Source organism: Bos grunniens, chromosome 3 (assembly GCF_055505025.1).
Source record: "Bos grunniens cultivar Pamir isolate PY7600 chromosome 3, Bosgru_T2T1.0, whole genome shotgun sequence".
Classification (NCBI taxonomy): domain Eukaryota; kingdom Metazoa; phylum Chordata; class Mammalia; order Artiodactyla; family Bovidae; genus Bos; species Bos grunniens.
Window position 1 is genome coordinate 30,092,395 of NC_141167.1, and position 23,197 is coordinate 30,115,591.

A 23,197-nucleotide genomic window follows, 5' to 3' on the forward strand; every position below is an offset into this window, starting at 1 on the left:
GCTGGAGCAGCAAAGAGCCCAGGAGAGGGGAACCATGTGGGCAGAGGCAGGGCATCAGGGGTGAGGCTGAGACCCGTGGGGTCCAACAAGAAATCCAGCTTGATCAGGGATGTGATTTATGCTGGGGACCGCGGGGATGCCTGAAAGCTAAGGGGAAGACAGCTGCAGGCCACTGGTCTGAGCTCTGCACATCCTTATCCAGCTTTGCAAGTGAATCCTGAAATGGTCAAGATATCCAGAGGGACTAAAGCTCAGAAAAAGACCCACTGCCCTTTATCATTAAAGAATGGACCCTATTCACATCATTGGTACAAAGTATGAAAAGGAATCGGCACTATTTCCTTCCAGGTCACCGGCCCCTGGCACCCCTCCCCCAACCACAGCCATTTTCTGGTATACACAGAAAAATGTCAGTGAGCCTCCAAGTCTGTTTTTGAAAAATTTATTTTATACCTTTAGAAGCTAAGAACTCTGCCACTCAGTGAACCAAATTTAGAATGAAGTTTCTTCCTTAGTTTATCTACTTCTTTTTGAAATTGTATAAACAAGATTTTGTACACAAGAGGTAGCAGAGGAAAATTCCAGTCTGCCTGTTCCAAGCTCAAAAGGTAACTGCACACACCTTGATGTTTGCAGGGAGGGTGGAGCAAGAGAGGGTGAGTCTGGTGACAATGTGCTCTGGGCCCACGTGTGGGCTCCAGGGAAGTCACAGGCTGGGATGCCTGTCCGAAGGCTCCTTTGCTTTCTTTCCCAGGACGTCTCTAAGGGACTGACTTGGCCATCCTAAGAAGGATCTCATGAAGGGAGCTTCTTAAGGACACACAGCATTGGGTTTAGTTGTGCAATTCCTATTCGACTTGCAGACCATTTTGAAAGATTTATAAAAACATCTTCATCCAAAAAGATTGGCAGTAAAAATGAACCTCTTCCAAGGTAAGCCTGTCGTAATTGTCACTTTGTTGTATGACATTAAAAAAAAAGTCATCAGCAGGTTGGCAGACTGCAGCCATGGGGAAATCAAGGTTACTGGCAAAGGGCAAGTGATGTTCACTGCAGCAACAACGCGAGCAAAACCAACCAGGAGCTTCGTGTCAGCGACGGGTAGTCCTGGTCCCGATGAACGCTACTGTGAGGATAGCAGGTGCTGGGGGCTGTGGAAGGCATTGTTTCCATAGGAAATAAGGGACAGAAGTGGCAATTTCACTCCTGAATCTGGGCTCCTGAGTGCAGCTGCCAGCGCCATATCCTCGTGGCTGGCATTTCAAGGTCACATCCCGCGGGGTCGCTTTGTGAGGAGGAGGGCAGAGAGAGGGTGGGGGGGCAGCAGGGTGTGGGTATTCATGGACTCAAAAATCCACTTTAAAACATCACATTTGAATTTGCAAGAACATCAGAACCACATAAAATCTGCCAAGGACCTCCGGCCCTTTCTCTGGGGCGCAGCTCTGCTCTGAGGTGTTGGCCCTCCACCCAGCTGGTGTCTTTGACAGACATCACCACTGGCCAGTCCTGCAATTACAGACTGCAGCCTGGCCGCACTGTAACTGCACCTTCGGCGGTGAGGCCACAGAGTCTGCAGTGCGCGGCAGGAGCAGCTGTCAGCCCTGGCATGCGTCCTCTGCGCCTCTCTGACTCTGCAGACCCTTGACTGGGGCTGCTCAGTGCTTCCAGAGGCTCCCCTAGTCCTGTGCGTGGGAGCACAGAACAAGGCAGAGCACGCAACTAAAGAGAAACAGGATTGAAAATGTGTGCAGTGACTCAAAACACAATATATGAACCATGTCGGCATCCCCTCTCCACTCCAGAAAAAGGAGTGGGCTGGCAGCTAACCTGAAACGAGTGAATGGCGCCAAGACCTGGGAAACACAGCTAAATGGGTGGTTGTTCAGTGGCTTGCGAGTTCTTTCTTATCCTTATCTTTTCAGTGTCAGTCAATCATGATGAGGAGAAATCAAGTCTCCTATTCCTTCTCTGCGGTAAAACGTCCAGAAACTCACAAAGCAGTGTCTCTCAACTCAAATATTTAACTTCATATACAACCAGTACCAAGGGTTTTAGTAATTAAGTTTCCAGCAAAAGCAAATGATTGCAGGTCACATGATTTAAGACTACAGTTTATTCAATATGTCTCCAAGCATTAAAAAGATTTTATGAAGTCGAACTAAATAAAATCATATCTTAAAGTGCTTTTTATTTTGCTCTTTGTAAAATTTGTTTTGGGAACAATTAGTGATTGATGTCAAAGAATGCACTCTATACTTCTAGAGAACATAGCATTTTTTTATTGCTCTTTCAATCTCAATTTTATCAGAAAAATACCTTAAAGAGCTTAATTTCCCAATTTTTGATCCTGGTAACATTTCATTAAGATCCAAGTTTATGCCCAGGGCTCTCATCCAGACCCACCTGAAATTCTATACAAATAGGGAGACATATTAAATACAAAGGTCTGTGTAAACTGAATTCTTTAACTACTATTTTACAGTGAAAAGGAATTTTTGTCACATATTTTTACATCATTTTAAACTTGATATTTCTATTCAATGTTACTGCAAGATTAAAAATTTGCCCCCATATATCTAAAGGCAGCTTGCTTTTTTTTTTCAATATAAAAACCAAAGGAATTTCTTTTGTAGCATCATAGAGAAAGCAACAGCTTTATCTTCACTCACTCCTGTATGTGTGTGTAACAAAACAGTCTGCCACCAGCTTTACTTCCTAAAATCTGTACAGAAGTGTCAGTCCACATGTGGACCATGCCCCAGGTAAGCTGAACTCCACAGGCTGGAGCATTCCCACTGCCAAACAGCTCCCAGGCCTTCCCCGGGGGCTGAGAGTACGTTCCTTAAAAACACGGCCTCCTCCCCTCATGGTAGGTTCTCCCAGTCCAGCCTCCGGGCTCTGCTAAAGGGTTCAAGAATGAGATTCTGATTTCAAAAAGGTGCTGAGCATCCAGTAACCATGACATGACTGCTCGTCACGTGCTGGGCACGGCCCCTAGGGATCCACATCATCCAGGTCACTTCTTAACTCACCGATCATCATGGGTGATTCAGAACCCTTTGGGAAATGAAAGGAATAAATACATACTTAGTAAAGTTAACAGAAAAAAGTTTTCCTATGTCGACTGACTTACTTGTGTTCTGCAGTTTAACATGTCCTTATTTAACTACTTAATGTTTATCAAAGGGCCATAAAACATGTTTGACCTCATATTTGACAATTCTTGATTATGCAGAGCTTCCATTTCTGTGTTCTTACTGAGTTACAGGAACAATCTAGTGACTTGCCTAGAGGCATAATGTGGCCTTGAGTTAAATCAAATCACAATGCTGAGTGTTAGTTTCCTTCTGTGAAATCAGGGGAACAGCGACCTCACTGGTTATTACCAGGATCCCAAAGATTATGGCGAAGGCCTTTCAGAAAGTTATGGACTGGAGGGAAGAAACGATACACGTCATTACATTTAAACCTGCTGCATTATTCTACATAGTAAGTGTTCAATAAATAATTCATTCCTTTTTCTACTATAGTGATTAGTATTGAAAAATACTTAAAAATTTGACGCCCCTGACAAGCACACAGATTCCAGTGGCATGAGGCCCTTCTTTTCAAGCATATGTGTTTCTAGGAAGGCTGGTGAGAGCAGAAGGGGAAAGTGGTAATTTTTTGTAACCCAGCAGAATGAAGTACAATCTGGAAGGACCATATCAGCAAACCAGGCTTCATCAGGATGCTCTCCAAGCTGAGTAGAACAGCCAGCAGATTGAGACCAAAGCCTGGATAAATGTCATGGTGCAACGGCCGCTCTGCTTTCTAAGCACAGAGAATGAGTCCTGAGCAGAGGTTCCCAGAGGGTGGAGCTGGGGTCTCCTTTCTCTCTTGATGATTGAGGTTGTCCCTGGGAAACCTCAGAGCGGGCACTGCCCTTTCACCCAGGACTTGCCCTACAGATGTACCTGCTGTAAGTGTCTCTCTCCATTCTCGTTCGCAGGACTGCTCTCCGACCCGTTACTGCTTCCTGACTGCTCCTTCTCATTCAGCAGTGCTGTGGCATATGCTAACGTGTCCTGCCAGAGATTGAAGCACAAGGAGAAGTCAGGGTGTGCAGTGGCAGGGGCACCGAGGCCGCCCTTCATTTGACCTTTGGGGGCGGTGCTTTCATGTCAGCTTCTGTGGCAGGTGGAGCCACACTGAATGACCCTCACTGCTTTCCTTCCAGGCCAACAACTCATTTGCGGCCTTTTCACAGAAAAATCAAGCGTGTCTTCAGTCCTTACTCACTTTTAATGTATACCTCTTTTCTGAGACAGCAGTTTCTGAGAAACACACTAAAAATTCTAACTAAAGGATTTCAATCCACACAAAACCAAAAGACAACTCTCACCTGAGCTGAAATTGTTCGCTGAAAGGTTTTTCCAGTTGATGTTTCATTAGAGACGTTACTCTGTGGTGTCCAATAATGTTCTGACATCTGACATGGAAGGTCAAAAAGGCCATTAGAGATGCCAAATAAGCCCACATGAATCTACAGTTTCTATCAATACATATTACAGTATAAAAAGCATATAGAATAGTGTATAAATTGACCCAGACTTTCTCCCACATCAAGAGATTCTTTTTGATAAGACTGCACTTCTGCTTTTAAGAGTTCACTAAAATACTACCTCTTAAATAATCATCCTTACCTTTTTATAAATTAAATTAAGACAAATGTATTAAGATACAAATCACATGCATAAAGATAGGTATCAACTGTGTGATAACTGTGTGAACTCTGAAAATACTTTGACAGTCTCCAAATCAAGTCTGAGATTTTATTTCCTGATAAGATATGTTGTTATTGATTCCCATGAAATAACCAGAAAAGTTAAAAACTTCATTACCTTCTTCTGCAGCCACTGCACAGCCCAACTCCAGTGGTGGGAATTCTCCTTGAAGTATTCTTTAGCAGCAGGACACCTGGTGATGGCAGGAAATTTTTATTAGCCAAATGCCTTCTTTGCAAATATTCTTGTTTAATACATAGCACTTTAAGATTTGAAACACAAATGTTACTTTCAGTTGTCTTTATATGAAATTTGTATTTTCTTTTGCTTTGGATACATTCACATGTTTAAAACTTCAAAAAGCAGTAAAAGGTAAATATGTAGTGAAAAGTTTCTTATCTATCTCTAACTCATCCACTCAGTTCTACTAAAACTCAAGGTTGGAAAATGAAAAATAACAAACAAAATTAGCCACAACAAATTGTACATTTGATAAATAACCTCTTCATTATTTAAAAAAATTAGAAGTATAATTGATTTATAAAGTTGAGTTAGTTTCTGGTGTACATATACTTTTTCTGATTCTTTTCAAACTGAAGACAGTTCTCTGTGCTATACAGTAGGCCCTTGTTGTTTATCTATTTTGTACACAGTAGTTTGCATCTGCTAATCTCACACTGCTAATTTATCCTTCCTCAACCTCCTTTCCACTTTGGTAACCATAAGTTTGTTTCCAATGTCTCTCTTTTTTTTTAAATAAGTTCTTTTGTATCACACTTTAGATCCCACATATAAGTGATATGACACTCGTCTTTGTCTATTTCACTTAGTGTGATGACTTCTAGGTCCATCCGTGTTGCTGCAGATGACATTGTTTAACAGCTGAGTAATATTCCATTGTTTATATGTACTACATCTTTATCCAGTCATCTGTTGGTGGACATTTAGGTGGCTTCATGTCTTGGCTATTGTAAAACAGTGCTGCAATGAACACTGGGGTGTATGCATCTTTTCAACAGTTTTTTCTGGATGTATGTCCAGGAGTGGGATTGCTGAATCATATGGTAGCTCTATTTTCAGTTTTTAAGGAACCTCCATCCTGTTTTCCATAGTGGCTATACCAATTTATACTCCCACCAACAGTGTAGGAGGGGTTCCCGTTTCTCTACAACCTCTCTAGCATTTATGATTTGTAGACTTTTAATGACAGCCATTCTGACTGTTGTGAAGCGATACCTCGCTCTAGTTCTGACTCTGATTCACATTCCTCTGACAATTGGCAATGCTGAGCACCTGGTCATGTGCCTCTTGGCCGTCTGTATGTCTTTTTGGTCTTCTGCCCACTTTTTGATTTTTGTTGTTGTTGTTATTAAGTTGTATGAGCTGTTCATATATTTTGGTAATTAAGTCCTTGTTGGATGCATCAATTGCAAATATTTTCTCCCATTCTGTAGGTCGCCTTTTCATTTTGTTTACAGTTTCCTCTGCTGTGCAAAAATGTGTAAGTTTGACTAGGTCCCGTTTGTTTATTTTTGCTTTTATTTCTATTGCCTTGGGAGACTGGCCTAAGAAAACATTGCTACAATTTATGTCAGAGAATATTTTGCCCATGTTCTCTTCTAGTAATGTTAAGGTCTACAATAAATGACCTCTTGATAAAATCAAACTAGTCTTTAATTTTTATAATTTAAATAAGAAAGAATGATATGAGGGAAAAACAATTTAAAACCTGCTTTTGGAGCCCTTTCCATTTGTATTTGCCCACCTAGAAAGCTGTCCTAATTTGAAGATAGTACCGATGGGGAGACTGCCATTAACATATGTAATGAAATGGGATATGTGCAGGATATGGAAGTACATATAAAGACACTACTAATATATGGACTTGGTGTTTGCTGGCATCAGATATGTTATGTGGCCCCAACACTACTTGGAAATACCACTCTTTTAGCCTTTTATGTCATTATGACGACATGCTGTCAGTATGAAGCCTCATTAACGAACCCACAATTGTGGCAGGATGATCTCCATCTGTGTTTACAATATTATGTCATCTGGAAAATGTGTGTTCATGTACTATTTCGATGGAGCTCTCATTTAAATCTGTTGAGGATGCTCAAATGCAGCAGATTAATCCCAACAGATTTCTCATTCTGGTATAAGTCCAAGGATAGCTAAGAATCAGGAAAAATCTGCAGCAAAATAAATTAAGCTAAAGAGAGCTCAGTGCAAAACTCAGTGATGGCAGTGCTGTCTGCTCAGTAATCCTGGGATCCTGGGTTAGTTACACTCCTGGGTATGTATCCTGAAAAGACAAAAACTCTAATTTGAAAAGATACGTGCACCCCAATGTTTACTCTGCAATACTATCTGCAACAGCCAAGACATGGGAGTAACCTACGTGTCCATTAACAGAGACTGGTTTAAGAAGATGTGATGTATATATATTTACACAAAGGAATATTACTCAGGCACACATGTGCTAAGTTGCTTCAGTTGTGTATGACTCTTTATGACCCTATGGACTGTAACCCGCCAGGCTCCTCTGTCCATGGGATTTCCCAGGCAAGAATACTGGAGTGGTTGTCATGTTCTCCATACGTGGCCATAAAATGAAATATTGCCATTTGCAGCAACATGAATGGACCTGGAGAATATTATACTTAGTATCATTTATATGTGGAGTCTTAAATAATACAAAAGAATCTATATACAAAGCAAAAACAGACACACAGACACAGAAAACAAACTTATGGTTACCAGGGGAAAAGGGTGAAAGGAGGGGTAAGTTAGAGGAGTATGGGATTACCAAACACAAACTACTATATATGAAATAGACTAGAAACAATGATTTACTGTGCAGCACATGGAACTATATTCAGTATCTTGTAACAACCTATAATACACAACAACCTGAAAAAATAATATTAACTGAATCACTTTGTTATACACTTGAAACTAACACAATATTGTAAATCAACTATACTTCAATTAAAAAAAATAACCTTGGATTAGCATGCAGTCACTCTGATCTTTTGTGGGCCAACATAATAAATAAATAGGGGAGCTGAAGTTGCAAATAATTCAGGTTCATTGAGAACCTTTCCAAGGATCTACTGACAGATGAATGGATAAGTAAAATGCAGTACATATACATATCTATACAATGGAATGTTATTCAGCCTTAAACAGAAAGGAAATTCTGACACACGCTACAACATGGATACACCTTGGAAGATGTCATGCTATGGGAAATAAGCCAGTCATGAAAGGAAAAATACTGTATGATTCTATTTATGTGAGGTATCTACAACAGTCAAATTCATGAAGACAAAAAGTAGAAGGATGGTTGCTGGGAGCTGGAGGGAGGAGGAGTGGAGAAGTACTATTTAATGGCTATGGAATTTCAGTTCTGGAAGATGAAAACAGTTCTGGAGATAGATGATGGTGATGGTGATGGCTGCACAACGCTATAATGTACTTAATGCCACTGGACTGTACACCTAAAATGGCTAAAATGGTGAACTTCACGTTATATATATTTTAGGGACTTCCCAGGTGGTGCCAGTGGTAAACAACCCGCCTGCCAATGCAGGAGATCTAAGAGACCTGGGTTCGATCCCTGGGTTGGGAAGATCCCCTGGAGAAAGGAATGGCAATCCACTCCAGTATTCTTGCCTGGAGAATTCCATGGACAAAGGAGCCTGGTGGGCTACAGTCCATGGGATTGCAAAGAGTTGGACATGACTGAGTGACTTAACACACACATATTTTAGCACAATTAAATAAAAGGAGAAAAGAACCTTTGCCCTGAAGTCAGTCAGCCTGTGCTCGAGTCCTAGCTCTGACGGCAGGCATGTCACTTAAACCACCCATGGTATGGGACTAGTAACAGCACCTAACCTCCTAAGATTGCTGAAAATGTTAAATGAGAATATAGGCGATATTTCACACAGTGCCTGGGTTCATGGGTTAAGTAGCTGTTAAATGATTTGGCCTCTTGAGAGACTGTTTTGAAAGTGGGGACCTAGAAGCTGACACAGCTGATAGGTAACTAAAGGTATCTTGAGTGATAGTTCATGAATTCTTGCTGTTGAGGTCCCTAAACCCGCCCTGGACTCCTCTCCTTCCTGCACAAACTGTCAGCTTAGCACTTTCCCTGCCCTTGGATCCCATAAGATCTGTTACTTTTAATGCTCCCCTTTTACGTCTCTTTGAAATTGTTTGAATAATTGTCTGTACCATCCAAGCAAGTGTGCCCTGGCTGGCTCAGATTCCCTAGGTACCAAAATAAGGGAATTTTTTTCCTTGAGTCATATCTGACTTGTAACTAAAAACATCATTTACTCAACTGCATTTTGAGTCAATACTTACTTTTGAGCAAGAGTTACAAGGAATTTGACACACTGGTAGCAGCGACTGCTGTCCACATGATTACTGTGGTGCATCAGAGCTGAAGAATAAAGGAAGAAAGTTTAACAATAAAGCACTAAACTTCAGCAGGCCCAGGTAATAGCAGCGCTGCTGTTCTGAACATTCACAGCAAACTTGATAAGCAGACGAGGAGCTTAACCAAAGCACAGTATGCTGACTTAACAGGGTTCTCCAAGTTCTAATGGACAGAAACACTACTTTAAGTAGGATTCAAGAAAAATACAAGGTGGTGAAGGTTTGACTTTCAGAAGAACTGAAAAGAACTAAAATTTATATTGGCTGATTTTTCACCTAGAGACTTGCAAAGTTTTCCATTCACTGCAATACTGACAAAGAGCAGTTAAAATACTTCAGTGTGATAAATGGAGATTTATGGTACTATTTCACTTCAACAAATATTTACTGGTCTGTGCTTTGGGCATTTAAAGAAAAATATAGGCAACCCTTGAACAACATGGGCTTGAACTGCACAGGTCCACTTGTATGTGAATTTTTTTCAATAAATATATATAGTACACTACACAATCTGTGGCTGGTTGAATCCTCAGGTGCAGAACCATGGATATGAAGGGGATATGGAACTTGAGCATCCATGGGTTTTGGTGTCCAAGTGGGTCCTGAAACCAGTGCCCTATGGTTACCAAGGGATGACTGTAATGCCTGCTCCCTGCCCTTGAGACGTGTATGGTCTGTAAGTTTCAGAGAGCCTGGGTGCTGCTCAGAGCAGAGAGCACCATTTCAAAGCAGTGGTCTAGAATGTTGTAACTGCAAAACATTTTAAGCATGAATTTCTTTTCTGCAATAAAAGGAGATACTAAAACTTCTTTTAAACACACAGCAATGTCTAAAATGACTCAAGTTAACTGGGAATACAGGTGGATGGTGGGAGTTGGATAAGACTATTTTTAACTAAACTTTTTCTAAGAAATAGCTCATTAAACCACTTTAGCCTTCTGAAAAAGAAAAGGCTGTCAAAAAACTTTTATGAGCAGATAATAAAAATTTGGGTGCATTCATATCACAGGTTAAAAGAAAAAAATAAATTGCATTTCATGAGCTTGACAATACTCTGAGTGTAAGGTTTTAGTCTTTTCCCACCTCAATGGCTACAGAGTGGAAGAAAGGTTTCTTGTTAAGTGGCAAACCTTTAGCTTGCTGAAGAAAGTCATAGCACCCCTGAATCTTACCTGACCCAGTAAAAGGACCTCAAGCTGTTGTCTTACGAAAAGCAGGAGTGTTCAGGGTGGTAAGATCCTCTGGCTTTAAATCTCCTGACTAGACTGAGGGAGTCTAACAGGCCTGACCAGGCAACTCCTGGATTCCTCAGCAATCCATGCCAGGCAGAGTGTGCCAGGCAGACCCTGGGGAGGAGAGGCCGGCTGGCACAATGGGCTCTCTGCACCTTTACTGCAGGCACTTCTTCACAGGGCAGCCATACTTGCCTAGTAATCCGTTTTCTGTCTCAAACACAAACTTGACTCGCTCCACTTGTATGGGATCCTCGATGACCTGTGAGGAGCAGGAGACAAAGGCTGGTAAATGAAAGAAGAAACTTGTGTTACAGCCACTGGTGCCTTTAAAGATAACTTGTTCAAGGGACTATAGTTACTAACATAGTAAAACCAAAAACAAATATGTCATTGCCATATTTTCAACAATATATTAAATTTCAAACTAAAGATAAAAAAATATTAAGCAGTATTTGAAGATCCACACATTTCCTAATACATGCCCTTAAGAACTGACTCTAGGGTTCTCTGTGGGTTATAAGGACATGTATTTCATTATCCCAAAGATAAGAGATTTACGGTTCGCAAAAACCTGTGAAAAAGTTTTGATATAATACAGGCTCTACAAGTCGATGTGTGGAGATTTATGCCACACCACACAAGGCTGGATCTATGGCACACTCTTGCTGTACTTCTAACGCCTGACACTGAGCCGTGCACAATTCAATAAACTAAGTGGGTCTGCTGTTGAGCAGATGAACATCACTCAGTCCCAGTCCTGAGAAGCAATGATCTTACAAAAGCGCTAGGACCAAAAGGAGGCAAAGGACCAGAGAGTCAGGCATTTTAGAAATGGCACCCATGATGTATCTCCATATTCAAAAGTGTTTATTAAATGCTTACCCTGTGCCAAGGCCTCAGGGACCTAAAGGGAAGCCAGTCCGCATCCCACCGCCCGCTCTTTATTTTAAATAGTTCTTGGGCTAGTCTCTCTCATTGGTTCACAGTCAGTCACCAAATTCCACTGATTCTCTTTCTAAACACCTGTTGTTCTGGCCCTAGCCCCTTCTGCTCTGGTCTCTCCTTAGCATAAGCCTTGGTATTGTACACGCAGATTACTGCCACAGACTCCTATATGGTTTTCCAGTTCCAACCCTGCTTCCTTCTTTAGCCCATCCTTTAAGACAACTGCTGGGGTAATCTTTCTAAGACATAAATCAGGTTATATCACTTTCCTGCCGCAAACCCTTCCATGGTGTCCATCACTGATGGCAGAAGTTACTGACTTAAATGTCTACAGAGTCCGAGATGGTAAGAAATGAGCCACGTGGCAGACAACAGCAGTGCTGAGGCAGTGGGAACTGGAGAGACCACAAGCTTCACGGAAAGGACATGCTGTCACTGCTCTGGGTGGCTGGAGCACGCAGGAAACAGACCAGGGTGGCCAGATGACCTGATTTCTGAAGACAGGTTGGCATCCAGAAATTAAAGAACAGAACAATTTGGGCCAAATAGACAAGACATGTAGGTGGAACCTGGCTACCAGTGTGTCACCACTGGCCTCCAGGGAAAAAGTCCACAGGCACTGGAACCTGGAACTCTTCCTAGTCTGGTCTGGGCTCCTTCCCCAAGCCCCACCAGTTTCCACTCCTTTTAGTCCTACCTCTTCCAGTCACTGAGCAAACCAGGCATTTGTAGAGAGCACAGGCTCCACAGCCAGTCACCTGGCTCAGATCCTGACTGTCAGTTACTGACGATGTCCTTGGGCAGGTCACTCCACTTCTCTAAGTTCAGCTTCTAATAATACCTTATTTCACTGACTGCAGTTGTATTTTTTCCCCTGCCTTTTGCACCTTATAGTGGATTACATTTCAGTTCCGTGGCTCATAGAGATATTTTCAGTAGCACATGGACAGGCTGCAGAGCCAGCCATTCACCTCTCCTGGTTCTTGCGAGGTTCACACAAGATCACACTTGAGCTGAGCACCATTTTCTGTGCATGGTAAGTAAAGCCTTTGCTTTCTGCACTAGAATTGCTTGTGTCCTTGTCTAGCTCCTTCACTAAACATAACGAAATTTATTACCACTCACCTCTGAATCAGTTAAAGCAAGGAGAATGGGTGATGTGAAGAGGACTTGGTGAGTGCAGACCAAATGAATGCAAAAGCAACACAAGGACATACAGTTTTTATTTGCAAATGCATGCTGCCTAGTAAATATCTAAATGCAAGTGAATCAAAACATTCATGACTTACCAGTATCTCATGAAGTAGTTGGAATGTATTCTTTAACTCATGGGGTGGAGCTGTTTCTAGTTGGTTCTGAAATATTTTTTAAAAGCACAAAGATTCCAGTAAGTCTTCAGTGAAAAGCAGGTCGGAGTGGCAATCAACAGTGCTGGGACTCCAGCCTAAGTTCTACCACCACCTGGCTGACCTTGGGCAAGTCATTCCCTTCTCTGGGTCTCAGTTCCCCAAATGCTAAGTCTGGGGACTGAAACAATACCACAACCCTCCCTGCTATAACCCTCCATGATATTTCACTATGAAATTAGGAAGGAGAAAGGGAAAGAAGCAGAAAGGAAGGGAGAGGGTTTTTAGTCACTAAACAGGCCTCAATTTGTACTTATATTTCATTTATACTTATTCTGTTTTCTTGACTATTCTTGAGTAGCTATGAGAATGCTAATTAGAGTGTTCTGAGATCAATACGCTGTAAGTGAAATATAAGAAAAGTCTGCTTAGGAAGTAGAAAAATCTGCCAAGACACACTAAATGAAGAAAGCAAGGCTGAGAAAACTCACAGCCCTGTGCATTTTAATAACCTTACACACAGCATGCAGTGGGAGAGGACACTGCATGATGACAGGGCGTGTGCAAGGTGCCGGGTGTGGCACTAAGTAAGTACTGCATGTATCATGCCTCATGGAATCTACACAATCTGTGAGGTCTGGGCAAATTTCCTCTTGTTTTTCGGAAGAGGAAACTCTCCTTCGTTATATAATTAGTAAACAGTAAAGAGAGGTCTCAATCAACCTGATACAGGCAGATCTGTACAGAAGACACTGAGGGCAAAACATACTTTAATAGAGCTTGGAGGCATGACCCACTGGTCACAGCCACTTGTTAACACTACCTGTATCACTATTACAGATCCTGGGGCAGGCAAGGTGTGGGGCAAACTAAAATATCTCTTGTAATTTCACACAAAGAAGAGTGGAAAGACACGTAACCGACGTGACAATACTGGCTGGTGATGGTCGAGATGGACTTTGCATACTTTTTCACAAAGGGAATGAAGTCATGTATTCTCCATGGAATTAAAAATTAAAAGATTAAAAATGAATAAAAATGGTATGCATAGGCTTAAAGGTTTTTCTAGTAATCCCTAGCAAGGCAGTAGGTAAGACCACAGCCCTGGAGCCACACTGCTGATATTCAAACTCCCCCTCTGCCACTTACTAGTTGTGTGGCACTGGTGTCTTCAGCACCTTCAATTCCAGTATCTACACCTCACAGGAGTTATGTGCTAGAGAATTACGTGAGTTAAATACCAAATACGCTTGGAACTGTGCTTGGCATCCAGAAAATGAAACATAAGTAATTACTACACACTGATCAGAGCTTCATAATGAACTACATATATTACTACTTCAGAAGGTGAGAAAAATCAGTCTACTTTTGATTTTTTAGATGTGGACTGGGGAAATAACCTGAAACTTTAAAACCATTTTATACAATAATGGTCACCATAGCATTAAAGTATTATTCTTAATAGTTAAAAATTGCACCCAATGCAAATGTGCCTCACTGGGAAGGGAATGGCTGAGTAAATTGTGATACATGACATACATGAAATACACTCAGGTAGCTTTTAATGATATGGAATATCATTAAATATAATGTCAATTGAAAAAAGAGGGCACAAAAATCATATAGACAATAAAATCCCAATTATGTTAAAATATACACACAGAAAAGAAAAAGGAAACGTGAGAGAATATTCATGCTGATCATCATAAATGGTGAGATTCTGCATTTTTTTTATTCATTTAAAAAATGAGTCTATACTATTTTTATGATTAGGAAAACAATTAAAGTTATTAAAAGAAGCAAAGCGCCTGGGAGCAGAAGAAATGCTTTCCTAGGTCTCAACTGCAGGCTCGCAGGCTACCACAGGTGTTCACGAGGTCCTACCTTAATGAAATGCAGCATGGTGAAGGAGAAATGCTCGTTACAGAAACAGCAGTACACCACCATCTCGATGAGCGCCAGCAGTGAGCCCGTCAGCTCTCGCAGAGCGAACATTACCTAGTGAGGGTAGAAGAGGAGTCTTTCTTTTGTCACAGTTCCCTGTTAAAACGCTGTTTCCGACTTTCACTGAAATCTACTCAGATGAAGGACCATCAACACTGCCTCAAAATAGTTTGAGTCTGTCTGAGAGTTAACACAATTTGTGCAAATGTGTACCTTTTTCTCACTTTTATCAGTCACTTTTATCAGACTTTAAAAGGGGATCTCCCCCATTAAAATAACCGCTGATAGGTCCAAAAAATACATGACGTTAACCTTAAAAAAAAAAAGAGATATAGCACAGCATTGTTGATGTAAATAAAAACTAGTATGATTATGTTCACCAAGTCATACATACAAAAGTCAAGTTACAGAACAAGGATTGGAAGATTACATTCTTAAGGTGCAGTAGCTCTGGGTGGAAGGGAGAGGGACCTCAACAGGAGGTTGTGAAGAGCTCACTTCTATACTCCTGAGGTTGAAAAACCCGTATGCTTCAGAGCTGTAGTATTTCAGGACCAAGGACACACACAAGATTGGGAATAAACCCTCTGATAATAAATGGAGTGACTGTGACTCGGCGGGGGACCGTGGTGGTGTGTGTGTGCCATATACCTCTTCCTGGGACCTGGAGGCCCAATTCTTAGTTGCAGGGTGGACAAATAATATTCTTCTCAGCTGCCTATTTCTTTCTGACATACATACAGGAAGTAAAACTAATTTGAAATAATTGCTTCTTAACTATACTCCCCTATACGAGAGTAACATACAAAATACAACTAATAACAAAAGGTATTTTTTTCCCTCAAAAAGAAGATAACAGATAAAAGGAAAATGGCATTAGTGGAACAAGGACATACCTCTAACAGGTAAGGTTTCCCTTCAGACAGGAACAACAGGGCTTCGACTTCCTCGTGGAGGGGCAGCAGGGGGCTCGAGGGGGCAATGCTAATAGGCGGCCGTTGTTTAAACACACCCGGAGCTTTAGGAAATCAAAGGAAAAAGCCACCTCATGTTACCACGTGAAACCGACGTCTACAAGGTAAGGCGACTGCCTCAAGATTCACACACCCAACTGCTGAACATGTACAGCCGTCTCTCATAGTCATGAGACTTGAGAAAAGGCTTCCTCTCTCTTTCAATGTATGCCCTGGACTAACTGTTAAATCCCTAGACTCCCAGTGATTCACACCCAAGATAATCCTTTCGAAGAAGTTTAAAATGAGAAAAAAAAAGGCCCAAAGTGCCTCTGAAGACACCGAGGACAAGGCACTTCTGCTGCTTAAACAACTGCCAATGCTGAGCAGAATCTCTCACATGGAAGGGGTTACCCTACACGCCAGACAAGCAAGGACGCTCCCTCTCAATTTTCTTTCGCAGACCCGTCTGAACTCACAGAGGAGGTAGCTTCATCTTTTAGATTGGTGAATCAGAATTTAGCAAGCACAGTCTAGCTCATGTCTGACTATATGAGAGTTCCCCCACATTGCTCAGAGAGCCAACAGTGTCTCTAGGTCAGAGGGATGCACTGTGATTTTAATCTAGTTTCCTGGTCAGAAGATGTGAAAACCCTGCCATAGGCTCTGGGGTCAGAGGATTGTGTTCCACACTGGCTGCTACACCTCTGACCAGCTGTGAGATGTGGGAGTTACTCGCGCTCTCCCCATCTTAGCTCCCGCACACTCAGAAGGGGAACCGACCTCACAGGTTTGCTGAGGGGATTCAACACAACAAACTGAGAGCCCCAGCAGCGGCACAACACGCGGAACACTGAGGACTGTACAGCAGCTTTACTGCGCTATCGGTGCTGTTGGTGGTGGTGCTGTCAGGATAAGGCCTGCCAACAGTGTAGAAATGTAGCCTTTAAACCCAGAGTGTTTTTAAATGCTTCAATATCCCACCCCAAATAAATTATTGACTTTCTCTTGTGACAAACTAGTAAAAATAAGGTGAAGCTTAACATGAATTGAAACAAAAAATTTTAAGCATCCCTCAAATATCAAATAGCCAAATGAGAAGCCACTAACATACATTTAATTGCCAACATTATCATTCTCTACGTGTTGCTCACAAACTCACCATCTCTGCATTTCCTTGACATACTAAAGACAGGCGTTGAAGCTTACCAACATTCCTCTGGGAAGAGACATCTGAATGCAGGACGAGCAATGCCACCGTGTTGTGGAGGTTCCCGAATTCTCGAGCTTGTGCAGAACTCCACCGACGTATCTGTTGTCGGAGAAAATAAAGTGGGTGTTAGTGCTCTGGTGAGAAACGAGGGACAAGGAAGGGAGAGGTGCGTGGGTGCATGATATTCTGAGCCACATTCTTTCTCAATGTTTGACAGTACGAGAGATCAAAGGACAGAAAACTCACAGGTTTTAAGCCAACTTAAGAGTGGCTTAACACAGATATATATGGATTTGTATTCTACAACAAATACTATCATGCAGTCCTATTTAGGCACTGAGCTCTCACCATGTGCTAGGTAACTCTCCTGCACCAGTACAGTGGGGAAAGCCCGTGAGGCTGGAGGTCTGCAGGCCTGGCCCCCTCTGCCACTCACTGATCTGTGCGGATGTGGGCGAGTTCTCTACCCGACTTCCTTGTATCAGGACGGGGACAACCTACCCACTACCTGTTCCGCACCCACTTCATGGTTGGGAGGACCAATGAAACATTAAAGGTGAGAACGTTTTCAAACTTATGTGCTCCATAAATGCAAAACAATATTAATCATACAATACAACATCATTAATTAAACTGAATATTATTTAAATTACAATGAATTTAAAATAATCGTCAGTGTTAATGGAGCCCCTGAGAAGGAAAAGCTTGAAGTAAAAAATTGATACTCAACATAATATCAGCACACAGAGCAAGTTACTGTCAGTGCATTTATTTAGGCCACACTGTGTGGCATGCAGGATCTTAGTTCCCTAACAAGGGATTGAACTTGTACCCCCTCCAGTGGAAGTGTGGAGTCTTAGCCACTGGACAACCAGAGAAGTCCCGTTTTCAACATTAAGGAGTCAGAGTGGCTAGGTGGTATGACAGGAAGTGGAGAGGAGGCCTAAATGACAAGTCTGTCTCCCTTAATAAAAAAAGGAAAGCTTCCCTAGGCAGTGAATCACAGACAGTGGAAACTAGAGCTTAAGTCCTGTGATCCTGAACGAGTCACAATTTCTCTCAGCTGTAATTCTTGCCCAAGAAGGGGGATGAAACTACCTGTTTTACTGAACTGTGAACTTCAGAGGTAGAGCATGAAAAGTAACCGGTTGTGTCTGGCACATAATAACTGCTCCATACATAGTATTTATCATTACAGCATGTTGACATTTTATGTATTTTAAATCTATCAAACAGAAGAAATATAATGATTGGAAAAAACACACCAACATAGGAACTTCAAACAGGAGAGTCCTTTGAGGATATATTTGACTCTACTATTCCAAAAATAGTAGGAAAAAAAAAAAACATTTCCCTTTCATTTTCTGAATATGAGTATCACAACTGCAGCAATGCTGCTCAGCACTTAATGGTTCAACTTCACACGTGAATAATGGCCTGTGACAGCATCCCAGGTAAGCACCTCCACCAGGCCTTGCTCACAGTCCCAGAGAGTGAGTGGAGGAGGACCCGTGTCACTCTTTCTGAAGGCTTTTGAATTCCCCGAGCAGAACCCATTTTTCCTCCTAGGACACTTGGCACTTCACATTTTGACTGATGTCTGAGTTAGTCATTCCCACTGGTTATGGCATTTAAATAAATTCTATGAGGAGGTTGTAAAAATAACTAAACTCCAAAGAATTTTAAAAGCTATACAGCACTTGTTGTACCTGAACTCTGATGAAACTTACAAAGAGAGACACTGTGGCTATGACCAAAACCGTGGCCAGGTCACTGGGCTGTATGAAGGAAAAGCAGGCAGTACCTGGGTGCTCTGCCGGCTGGCCCCGAGGAGGAAGCTGATCATGTGTCGCAGAGCAGAATGCTTCAGAAGGAGATCCCCAGCCTTAATCCCCTGCTGTCATAAGAAACAGAATGACAAATTATGTTCTTATCCAGATAGAAAGCTATTCCAAAAATACAGCCAAGAGAGAAGCTTTAAGTAGTAAGTGTTTAAATGCCACAATTTACATATAGAAAGTACTTGTTGAAAACCTAACAGCCCTGTGGTGCTGCACAATGGCCCCTCATTTCAATGCAGACTCTTGCTCCAACAATAAGAAATCACCCCCACCTACCTATGCTGGATTCTTACAAGTAATATAACACACAATTGAAGATTTTTAAAAAGGAACACTTGTAAAATTATATCATATAGGTCCTATGTTGACCAATATAAAAGTTTTGCATATATAAAATTCCTTTAGACTATAAATCCCTAGTGGAAAAAAAAATCATTTACCTTTTGCACAAAAGTGTTGAACAGGAAAAAGTACTGAGCACAGTTTTTACAATTTTCGGGGACATCTTTATCCAACAGAGCAAGTAGTACCTCCAGTAACTGATGAAGGCTCTTTAACTGGTTAGAGGAGAAATTACATAAAGAAAAAGAATGTAAGATGGACATCTGTAATAGGATTAACCTGAAATAAACCACCATAAGAACAAAAGGAAAAGTCTGATTGATACAATCCAGTCTCAGATTCAGATGGATTTATGCTTTGGAGAGCAGAAACAGAATTATCAATTTGATCTTCCAGGAAGACTGGTAGAACTGTAGAAATAATGAAAGAAAAGCCTGGTTTTGTTTCCTCGCCTTCAGACTAAAGGGCATGGTTCCACTGCCTAATGGTCACATTTTCTAAAAAGCCCAGTTCTTTCTGTCTTTTTAAAAAAAGGCAGGGGTTTTAGAGGAAACACTTCTGAATCCCTCCCTCCACTTCGCTACTTCTTCACATAATCACAGATGCAAAGAATAAAAAACACAGACACAGGCAGAGAGGCTAGGAACCAAGCCAATGGAGCAAATGGAGAGCAACAGCCTGACAGAATGACAACGGTAATATCAACTCAACTGTGAACTTACTTGAAAGCCCGCTGACGCCTCATGGAAAGCTTTGAAAAACATTTTATTTGTTTAGAAACCATTTTGGTTATCACATTGCTTCTTCTTCCCCTCCCACCCCAACTGTTTCTGGACAAGTCCCTGGAAATCCATGTGTGACCTGAGGATTGAGACCCGGCTTACTACTCTTGTCAGTTCCTTTCCTCTGGAGAAGGCTCTCATAGGCTTTTGAAATATTCCCATCCATCCTGTCATACTCATTATAAATACAGTAAAATCTACCATGCATGTAGCATTCCATTTCAAAGTGCTTTCCAATATAAAGTGGGTGGCAAGTGGCACCATTTCCATTAAGGGGGAAACAGACATAATATAACAACAGCTGAGGATCAAGTGGAATTTACTGAGGCCAATGGTTTACATCCTCCACCACTCCCTTCACTTTCCTCCGCCTGCAGTCCTGCTTTTAGAGGCTGGTGGGGTGACGCGCTATGGCCTGACCCCATCTGTAAGTAGACTGCATTGATTCTGCCTTTATCCTTTGTCTGGGTTGGTACATGGGAGGAAGCAGGAGCGGGAGAACATTCTTACGTTAACTATCTCAGAGAACTTCCACAGGGTACTTCAGAGCAACGGTATCTAAGCTGTCCTAGGCAGCTCCCAATGACTTATTTTTTTAATATTCTGCAACCAAGTAAGGTTTTGTGAAGAATGGTTCTGCTGTTTAAGCTGACTGAAAGCCACTGCCTTAGAGTAAACCTCCCTCCCCTTTCTTAGGATTCTTGGAACTGAGACGGACAGTGTTCTTCTTCTAGGTCCTTCCCGAAGAGTGTATCTGACCTCCTTCTCCATCCTGGACTGAAACTTGTCTGCAAATAGAGCGCCCCGGCTCAGGAATGTTGAAGGAACTAAGTGCTTGGGTGCCATGCACTGGGACTGCACCAACGGCCTCCTGCAAGGACTTGCTCAGGGTTGAACAGTAAAGCCAACAGCTGAATTTGAAGCAGCAATTCCCAGAATTTACATTTAGCTCCCTGAGACACTGCCTCCAGCCAACGTTTATAAGGAGCCAATTCATTCTGAATACAACATTTTTCAAAGTTTTCCATGTAGTGTCAGCTGTTTGAAACAGCAAACTTGGGACGTTACTGCTGTATTTGCTAGGACTTAACAGATTGAATAATCAGACTCATGTCATTTATGTCCCTAAGACTTAAAATTTGGGGGAAACTGAGAATGGTAATAAATACCATGTTGTTTGAGCGCGTGTGGAATTGTGAACTAGAAGAAAATATGTTACAGAAAACAGGGTTAGGAAGAGGAAGAAATTCAGAACAACAGGAACAAGGATTAGGGAATAACAGAGATCAAAGAAGGAGCTACTGTGGCCAGTGCCCCTGGATGGATGGCACCGTCTGGTCCGTTGCCAAATGAAGGTTCAGATCATGAACACAGCTTCTGAAGAAAGAGACAAAGCCAGGGGTGGCTCAAAATGACTGCTGGTCTAGACTACAGACTCCAGACTCAGGCTGGTCTTTACGCAGAGACTGAGCACAAACTCTTGGGAGAAGACTCTGAGAGGGAAGAGTTCTAGACAAAAAGCCCTGATGCAGATCAAAGCAGATCTGAATTCTGAGCCTACCCTGACGTCTGGGATCTGAGGAAGAGAGGACAGAACGCCTTCCAGCCTGGCACTGATCAGGACGTCAGTTCACGGAACATGCATTTTTATGTGGAAAGTTACCAGACTCTAATCCTAGGCTTCTTTTCTTATTATGTGCAATTTGAAACATTTGGTAAAAACCGAATGTGTAAACAGTATTTAGAAAACAAGACTGACCTTATCCTGATAAAACAAGGCACTGTCTAGGGTCTTCTCCAGGATTGTGGCCACAGCAACGCGTACTTCTCTCACATTGCACTCCAACAAGAAAATCCTAACAGAGAGAGGAAGAGGTGTAAAAAAGCAAGCAGATTTCTATAACCCAACCTTCCCAACACGGGTCCCGTCTACTATCCAAGGAAAAAATTACTCCAAAATGTCAGTTCAAGTCTCCTGAGTGTTGGCACACACAGGCCCTCGTGAGAGAGGAAGAAGATGAAAGAGGAAAAATGAGACCTTTGCACTCGGAAGTTAAGATTTTTTTTCTGTTTCTTCCTTTTTTCCCCCTAAGATGAGTATCTGTATAAATGTAAATTTGGACTTCAAGAGATATAAAAGCAAAGAACCTAAGGTTTTATAAATTCCGTTTACTCAGGAGTAATTTTCCCTGGCACCCCTTCGATTTCTCAGAATAGGATACTAGTTAAAAGAGTTCTCAGTCAACACAGTACTTCCTAAACCCTCTGTTCACCTACATTGCCATCCGATTTTCACTTCCCTTTCCTTTCCTCTCCCAGCTCTGACTTATTACGTGGTCCTCCTGGAAGCATGTGAGGCTGAAAAGGCCCTGCTCCCTTCCTTTCTTCTCCTATGATGACGACAGCGAGAGCAGTTAAGGCTTACCAGGCATGTCCATTACATTCGATACGCCCAGTGTTACACTCAGACACTACACTGTTTGCTGAAAAGGCATGACCTAACCCAACCCTCTGCACAGCGAGGTGGCAGATGCAGCAGCCTCAGGTGTGGTGGGGGTGGCGGGGAGGGGTGGGGGGGGTGGCACCATCAGTATCCCTGGGGCTGCGTGAGAGTGATAACTACCTACCTTAGAGCAAAGAGCTAACTGCATGCATTCCCACATGCAGTGAGCCTTTCTCTGCTTCATACATGCACTCTGACATGACAACCCTTACTATAATCAGCACAGTGAGAACTTAACTATTTCTAATATTTCTTAACAGAAAATTCTCACTGTTTCATGAGAAAGATTTAAATACAACATAATTTTGATGACCCAAGTCAAAACTGCCCAGATGAGGTGTTCTTTCAAGTCACAGCAGTGAAAGCTGCCCATGTCTCCGTCTTGAGGGCAGGATGAGCTGACAGCCCTGCCCTCCTTCTCCCCATAGGAAGACGAGACAGGAGCTTTCCCAGGATGCTTCACTTCTGCTCATTCCAGGTAACTGTTAATGCTAAGCATTAGCTACCTAATGTGAACCCAACACAAAGGCGGTCCACCATCCACTAAGGTTCTAAGTGATAACTCTAGGGAAGTTTACTTGTGTAATATTTGGCCCTAGGGGTCTGATTAGGTTCAGGCACAATTCTTTTGGGAAGAACATTAATGGGGGTGCTCCACGTTACCTATCACAGACATTAGGAAGCACTGTGAGAATGCAAAGAAATCCAGAATACGGGCAACTCTATAGGTCGAATGACCCGTCTCACCCCAAATACATGGCATGACAGAAAAGGTGGTGGGGATACGGACGATTACAGATTAAGAGAACAGGAAGAGACATACACACCAAATACAACATGGGAAGCTCATTTGGATCCCGATTTGTACAAATTCA

The 23,197-nt window shown here is 42.1% G+C and overlaps 1 protein-coding gene across 7 annotated transcripts in view; it reads right to left on the reverse strand.

Moving 5' to 3' along the window:
- Window positions 1-426: 426 nt before the first annotated feature.
- The window catches only part of USP24 (ubiquitin specific peptidase 24), a 156,578-nt gene continuing 133,807 nt past the window's right edge, over window positions 427-23,197 (reverse strand). For 5 of the 7 annotated variants that reach the window (XM_086390174.1, XM_086390171.1, XM_086390176.1 and 2 more), the window contains 13 exons: window positions 21,579-21,675; window positions 19,136-19,252; window positions 18,659-18,751; window positions 16,851-16,953; window positions 15,585-15,706; window positions 14,629-14,742; window positions 12,688-12,753; window positions 10,646-10,712; window positions 9,144-9,222; window positions 4,887-4,962; window positions 4,388-4,474; window positions 3,960-4,070; window positions 427-3,060 (listed from right to left, as the gene is read on the reverse strand). In XM_086390174.1, the coding sequence (XP_086246300.1) occupies window positions 2,998-3,060; window positions 3,960-4,070; window positions 4,388-4,474; window positions 4,887-4,962; window positions 9,144-9,222; window positions 10,646-10,712; window positions 12,688-12,753; window positions 14,629-14,742; window positions 15,585-15,706; window positions 16,851-16,953; window positions 18,659-18,751; window positions 19,136-19,252; window positions 21,579-21,675 (1,195 nt within the window). In that variant the 3' untranslated portion in view covers window positions 427-2,997. The remainder of the gene's footprint in view (window positions 3,061-3,959; window positions 4,071-4,387; window positions 4,475-4,886; window positions 4,963-9,143; window positions 9,223-10,645; window positions 10,713-12,687; window positions 12,754-14,628; window positions 14,743-15,584; window positions 15,707-16,850; window positions 16,954-18,658; window positions 18,752-19,135; window positions 19,253-21,578; window positions 21,676-23,197) is intronic. The other 2 variants (XM_086390175.1, XM_086390172.1) reach the window with 1 other exon arrangement.